The sequence below is a fragment of the Micropterus dolomieu genome, linkage group LG12, assembly GCF_021292245.1.
Source record: "Micropterus dolomieu isolate WLL.071019.BEF.003 ecotype Adirondacks linkage group LG12, ASM2129224v1, whole genome shotgun sequence".
Classification (NCBI taxonomy): domain Eukaryota; kingdom Metazoa; phylum Chordata; class Actinopteri; order Centrarchiformes; family Centrarchidae; genus Micropterus; species Micropterus dolomieu.
This window is the reverse complement of record NC_060161.1, coordinates 33344139-33351466: the sequence shown is the minus strand read 5'-3', so window position 1 is coordinate 33351466 and position 7328 is coordinate 33344139. Positions and strand designations below refer to the sequence as shown.

The 7328-nt window shown below is 41.3% G+C and overlaps 1 protein-coding gene across 1 annotated transcript in view; it reads right to left on the bottom strand.

Annotated features, from left to right (window-relative positions):
- Positions 1–387: 387 nt before the first annotated feature.
- Positions 388–7328, bottom strand: part of LOC123980888 (zinc finger protein 37-like) — a 14040-nt gene continuing 7099 nt past the window's right edge. The window contains exons 8-11 of the mRNA XM_046065459.1: positions 4330–4427; positions 3852–4084; positions 2508–2605; positions 388–2275 (exon numbers count right to left, since the gene is read on the bottom strand). Of these exons, the coding sequence (XP_045921415.1) occupies positions 886–2275; positions 2508–2605; positions 3852–4084; positions 4330–4427 (1819 nt within the window). The 3' untranslated portion in view covers positions 388–885. The remainder of the gene's footprint in view (positions 2276–2507; positions 2606–3851; positions 4085–4329; positions 4428–7328) is intronic.

Here is a 7328-nt window from a genome sequence, read left to right as displayed (position 1 = left end):
AAGAGTTTCAGACTGGTGAGTTATTAATCTGTAACAAAAGTATCTTTCATCCATAAAGTTTTATCTGAGCTCTGTCTCTACATCACAGGAACAACTTTATGTCCACTGACTGCCTGGAGGGTAGCTAGTGTTTGGAAGGGAGAGGAGAGCTGTGTGCTGCAGCTCACTGTTTTTCCAATGGTGTCTTTGAGGGCGTGTTAGACTAGTCGCTCGTGAGCATTATGACACGTATTTTCCTGTGACATCAAGTGGAAGTAAAGCCTGGACTACAAACGAGCTCTTTTCAGACAGTTCAGAGCAGAGTTTTCTGTGGGAGATGGGAACTCCCTTTGGGGTGGACTTTGGGCTTTTTCACTTTGCAAACCTGTTCCATGCACAATGAAAATCTTCAAAATTATAAGTTTTTTATTTTGATGCTAATACCTTTGAATATTTACTTGAGCAAAATGTTTAATGTAGGTCTTTTCTCCACTCTCATATTTCTACTTTTACGTAAAACATCAGAGTACTTTTTCCACCATGTACTTGCGACCATACGCATCTGTGATGTAGCGTGGTGCCACATCCTCACAAACAATACCCAACTCACATTGTTCAGCTGCATTATGTTTATGACAATAAGATAAGTGTGATAGAACAATTAACGACGCTCTCGTTTTGTCTTGCAATACAAATCTAGTGCACCTCTTTCCAAAACAATTTTACTTTATACTCCCTAAAAGCCCAACTCAGCTAGGTGGCTGCGATTTAACTGTCAAGGTTCATTAGCTTAGGCTCTGCTTACAGAACACTGCACTGCAGCGCTATGAAACAATAAGTCACTCTTGAAAACAAGTTATATTGACGTTGTTTAAAATGTATAAATGTAGAAAAAGAACAGACTCATCAGTCTTTCAGTCCATCCACTGCTGACTGTTCTTCCCGCTGGTGGCTCTTCATATGTGTTTTCAGACAGTGGCTCTGAGTGAAGGCTTTGTCGCAGAAGGTGCACTGGTAAGGTTTCTCTCCGTTGTGGGTCCTCATGTGGACCTTCAGGTGTTCTTGGCGAGCGCACGCTTTCCCACAAACCCCACAGACAAACCGTTTGACGCCTGAATGGGTTGTCAGATGGCCTCTGAGAGTACTCAGACTGTTAAAGGTTCTTCCACACTCTGAGCATTTGTACGGTCTCTCTCCAGTGTGGATTAACATGTGTCGTGTCAGAGCTCCTTGAGAAGACAATCCTTTACCGCATTCGCTGCAGATAATCTTCTCCGCGCTGTGTCTTTTCAGGTGAGCCTTTAATTGACATCCTGTGGGGAACGTTTTGCAGCAAATATCACAGAGGTACTTTCTCTCTCTCTCAGTGTGAATTTTCTCATGTGCCTTTACTACTCCAGGAGTTAAAAACCGCTTCCCACAAACCTGACAGCTGTATCGTTTTTCTCCAGTGTGAGCTAACTTGTGTCTGGATAAAGATCGAAGGTCACCGACAGATTTACCGCACACATCGCAGGTGTAAGGCTTCTCACCTGTGTGGGTCCTGCTGTGAACCCTCAGCTGTTGTGTAAAAGCAAAAGACTGATTACAGACATCACATTTGTGTGGTTTATCCTCCACATGCATCCACCGGTGAGTCTTCAAAGTAAAATTATTCGTATACGCTTTATGGCAGACATCACATTTGTATGGTCTCTCTCCTGTGTGTACAGCAGCATGCCTATTCAGACCAACAACAGTGAGGAAAGACTTTCCACAGATGTTGCAGCGGTGCGTTTTCTGGTGACTTTGAAGGTGACTCCTCAGCTCCTCTACAGACTCTGGATGTTCTCCACACACTCCACAGAGCCTTTCTGGATCGTCCACATGATTCCAGGCGTGTTTAATCAATATTTTCATTGAATTGTGCAGAGCTCGGCAGACTTTACAGGGCAGAGGAGCGTCACTCTTATCGGTCGACGCCTTCAGAGACGACTGCACCTTCTTCCTATTCTTTGTTTTGACTCTTGAATGTTCTAATCGTCGTTTCTTCGTCATCTTTGAGTTCAGTTCAGTTTCACTGTCCCTCGGCTCCTTGTCATTCTTGTCTGGCTTCCAGTCTTCATCTCTGTCATCTTCCACCAGCTCATCATCATCGTCGTCGTCGTCTCCATTGTCCCCTTCATGGGCTGAAGAAACTGCTCTTACGTCATCTGATGTTCCAAGTTGCTCGCTGTCTTTCTGCGTTTCCGCTTCTTCTTGCACACTCGAGATGGACAGATGATCTGCTTCGTTGTTCTCCACATTTTCTACAGGACTGAAGATAGTAAAAGCAGTTCCATTATTAAATGTACCTTCATCTTTGGCACAATCAAAATGTGCTTACTGAAGATGAACACATTGGGTGAATCTATCTTTTAACTCAAATTCTGAAGAAGAGCGATCAGAATATACGCTGCCAAGAGCGGAGTTGATCCTTGACTGTTTTTAACTGTTAAGCATAAAGGTTGTATTATTGACAGCTAGCTCAGAAAGACTTTTTAACTCACCTTGCATGTGGCCTGTTCTCATCATTTCCTGTGTCAATGGAGTCTTTTCCCTGCGGTGGAGGAAGTTGCTCGTTGCTCTTCAGGGAATTCTTTGCTTTCTGGAAGAAATCAAGAGTTTACTTTTAAAATCATGAAATTTGCACATGGACATTCGTTCTTGACTTTATGGAGCAGTATGCTAAAAAGCTCCACTTAAGTAGCTTTTTTGTATGGTGACGACACTTCACATGACATTTAACAAAACCGACGACATTAAAAACTACGGCCTGGCCGATTGACTCTGCCATCGTCCATCGCAAATGACTGAGACATCACAGCACTGTGGTTTTTCCAACCGCGACCCATTTTCACGGGAGCAGGTGTGTTGCTTAGCGGCTTGTTAATGATGTATTGTAGCCTATAAAATGATTTAAAAAAAAAAACAACAACGTGGTACCAAGTGACATCTGTACTCGTGCGCTCACTGTCGCAATGATGAGATCACTTACCGACTGACTCTGTGAAGTCAAAAATTGGATGTCAAATAATTTCTTCCAGCTAAACTCTGACAAAACAGAGATCCTGGTCATCCCAGCAAATGGCAAAGCAAATACTGCCATCTGCTGGTTCCCTAGTGAATCACATAAAGCCTTTTGCAAAGAATCTTGGCGTCTGGTTCAACAGTAATTTCAGTTTTGAGCAGCACACCACAAAGCTTGTGGAAACATGTTTTTACCAGTTTAGAAATATATCAAAAATGCAATCTATGTTAACTTAAGGACATTGACACCATCTTATATACGGGCATATAAAAGCACTTAGAGGGTAAAATAAAAACATGCCAGACTGCGGTTTGTGGATTTTTCATCTGCCTTCAACACCATTCGGCCCCATTTATTGGTGCAGAAGCTCATAGAAATTTTCAGGTTGGACTGCAACCTGGTGCGCTGGATTGAGTGAGAGTAAATGTCTTTCTGGAATAATAGTGACATCATTTAATGTTTAATCCATTTTAGCCTACCCTACAAGGACCATCGCCATCTAGCATCCCTTTAACAGCGAGGTTTTTAGTATGTCTGTTTAATATTTATTTCATATTTATTTATTTCATCTGTATGTTTATGTCTATGTTTATCACCGTAGCAAATTTCTCGCTTGTGTAAAATACTACTTGGTAATAAAGCTTTATTTATTAAAGATTTATTTTAAATTGTGTTCATTTATTTGCTTGCGGTTTGTCCCATGTATTATTTTAATTTTAAAGTGTATTGGGAAAATGCTGCGTGGAGATTCTGGGCTGAATTAAAATTGATTAATTGACTGATTGATTGTAAAGGTCAGTGGTAAAAGAAGTGGAGGATCTACCTGTTCTCGGATATAAAGGGCTGATCTTCCTTTGCCTCTGGATTTGATGGACCTTTGGATCTCTCTTGGTGTCAGTGTCTTTAGTTTCAGTGGCGTCAGTGTCCTGGTTGCGTCGGTTGTAAAGGCATCAAACCGTCCTGTTACCCGGGGGAAGGTGGACTTCAGACGGTTCAGGAAGTCGGACTCCTGCAGGCCTCGAGGACACCTCAGGATCTTCACCACTGACTTCATCGCTAAAACGCAACATTTTTTTTGTTTTGTTTTCAGTGTTAAAAAATAATAATTCTCTGTAGAAACCAATATAGTTCAGCAGCAGCACAAACTTCATCCTCCAAAATAATCAACACAAGCTGAACATTATAAACTCCCTGAAAGAGGATTTATTACAGGACTTGGATCTAGCTAGCTGTGCCTCAAACTGGACAACGCAAACTCCGATCATACTGACTGGACACTTCTCTTATTGTTGGACTCTTACCGCCTTTTGTGAGCACAGTGGTCTGGGAGTCCCTTAACAGACAGACTCTGAGGTTTATATGACTCCGCCTCCTGCGCTTCCTCTCCTCAGACTGACCTCTGCAAGGAAATAATACAAACAATTTCAAATATAAAAATTCTTCAAAGCTGTGTGTGTGTGTGTGTGTCAGCGTTATTCCCTCACATAACCAAATCTTTCTGTCTCAGTCCCAAAGAAACGTATTTTGTGTTGACATCATATCACATTTGAACCTTGTATTTGTTATCTGAGGATCCGGGTCCTCCTCATCTAGGCTGCCGGTCTCTACTGTCTCATCAGCAGACTCGTCCTCCTCATCTTCACCCTCCTCTCCCTCAGTGTGGCATATGATATGTGGGCTCCCAGAGTCCTCGGGATCTGAACAAAAAACAATACAATGGATTGAGAAAAAAAAAAAATATTGTCTGTGCAGCTTTTCCTTTTTAACCTCCTAAAGCGGTACAGTGGTGCAGGAGGTATTCAGATCCTTTACTTAAGTACTTTACCACACTGTAAAACACTGTCTTACAAGCAAGGATATTATTGTTATACGAAATAATGAAAACTAGGTGTGAAAAAATGTTTTCTTTAACTGAAATAAAAATGAGGCTTTCCAAACAAAAAAATGACAACTGAACGACACGGTCTTTGCAAAACTAACAAAAATAAACTAAAATTACAGAGTACAATTCTTAAGTTTTTCATCTTTTTAAATTTACGTCATACGGCCAAATATTTGTTTTTATGCTTTTGTCCTCTGTACGAAGAGCTGGCACGCTGCGTGGCGAGCGGCTGTCCTGCCACGATGTTAGTGAATTGGAATTGATGTTCTTGCTTTGTTCACCAGGAGAGCCGGGGGCAGAGCGGCGTCTGGCGAGAGCGTTGCAGGTAGCAGGCCACTGTTAAGAGAGCTTCTCTGGAAGGTGCTCATATCGAGTTTTTAACAGTAGTTATCTATCACAAACTTTACAATAAAGTACAACGATAACAACAGTGCGTTACACCTGGTAAATTTGGAACCAGTATTAGATACTGCTGAGTAGCTTAATCTTTAATAATACATCAGAATTTGTTATGATTCAACAAAGTAATTGGGAACTAAATGTATCAAATAAAAAGGTAGTGGAGTAACAAGTACAATATTTGCCTCTAAAATGAAGTGGAGTTTGTGACGAGTAAGTGACGTATCATAAGTAAAAAGTAAATATTTTAAAGAGACGTACTCTGCTTTTGCTGCTCGTCCTCTGCAGGGAGTTCAGCTGCTCCTCCAGCCGCCGGCTCACAGACAGGAAACAGATACATGTGTGAGAATATCACCAGACTTATACTTAAAAATGAAAAAATACATCTTTTAATGAATGTTTCTGCTGCAGCAACAGAAATATCTGTCCTGTCATGGACCAAACAGGTTTACACAGAAATAAATAACTGTGAATGCAACAGTGTGTGTTGCACTCGTCTAAACAGCAGCTCTGCTGTTAACCAGGAAACTCGTTTATGTATCACAAAGTTTATACAGTTCAACTCAATAACTCACAAAACTAACTTTTTTAACGGAGTCCGGGCAGAATTAACCGCCACCTCAAATTACTCAGGCGCAGGTTTGGAGGGAAGAGGGCCAATGAACCGGATCGTTGTGTATAATAATTATTTGCTACTCTCAACGCCAGAAACAAGTCATTGATCAAGAGAAATTGTATAGAAAAAAACCCTCATAATTTTATGTAACATGGCTTTTTAACATTAAGCTAGCGAGCTTACAGAGACGTGTCCTCGTCATCTGGACACAGACGTTAAATGCATCCTCTGAGCTGCTCCAACATAACTGCTGACCTCCTATACCAGCAAAGGTCAGCTTTGCAAATGCCGCTGTCCACAACCCCTTTGGCCGAGTAAAGAGCGTGAAGGTGTCAACACCACTGCTGAAGTTGTTAGCTCTACTGTTCGCTTCACTCCAGTAACGATAAGTGGACGGTGTCCTGCGGCCCGATGACGTCATGAACTAATCGATAATTAATTTGTTGGCAATACTTTTCATGACTTTGTAGATTATTCATTGCAGCCCAAGGGATCGGTCCTTCGCCCTATTCTTCTGCGTGTTGCTTCCTCTTGGTGAAATAATTTGCAAATATGGTGTTAATGTTCATTGCTACGCAGACTGAAAACCTGTATTCACTTCACTTCTGCCCCCCTAAGAGCTCTGTCAGGTCCAGCACCTTTTAATTGATGTTTTTAAATTGTGTTTTTTTTTTTATCATTTCATTTGCTTGCTGTGTGCATGTTTCGTTTGTTATAACAAATCCTAGAGCGCAGTCAGGGCCGTCGCCTTCTTATATCCTAGATAGTTTTAATATGGCTGTTTCCTTTTAAATTGTATTAATTTAATTTGCTTGCTGTTTGTTTGTTTGTCTCATGTATTATTTTAATTTCAAATTGTATTGGGACAATGCTGCACGGTGATTCAGCGCTCAACTACGTACAGGTCAGTGGTAAAAGAAGTGGATCTACCTGTGCTCGGATATAAAGGGCTGATCTTCCTTTGCCTCTGGATTTGATGGACCTTTGGATCTCTCTTGGTGTCAGTGTCTTTAGTTTCAGTGGCGTCAGTGTCCTGGATGCGTCGGCAGTGAAGGCATCAAACTGTCCTTTTAGTTGAAGGAAGGTGGACTTCAGCAGTTTCAGGAAGTCGGGCTCCTGCAGGCCTCGAGGACACCTCAGGATCTTCATCGCTGACTTCATCGCTAAAACGCGAACAAAATCATCTCAACGTTCAAGGAACAAATTTGGTTTTCAAGTCAATCTGACAAGTTTCCATTAAAAAGTTATAAACCGAATATCCAGAGAATCAGCAAAATATACCCCAAATGAATGCAGAAAATATAACAAAGCATTTCTGTTGGTTTCATGTCACACAGTCTCCTCATTTCTCCACACATGATGCTTTTGTTTGACACTATTATTTGTTTTCAGTGTTAAACAAT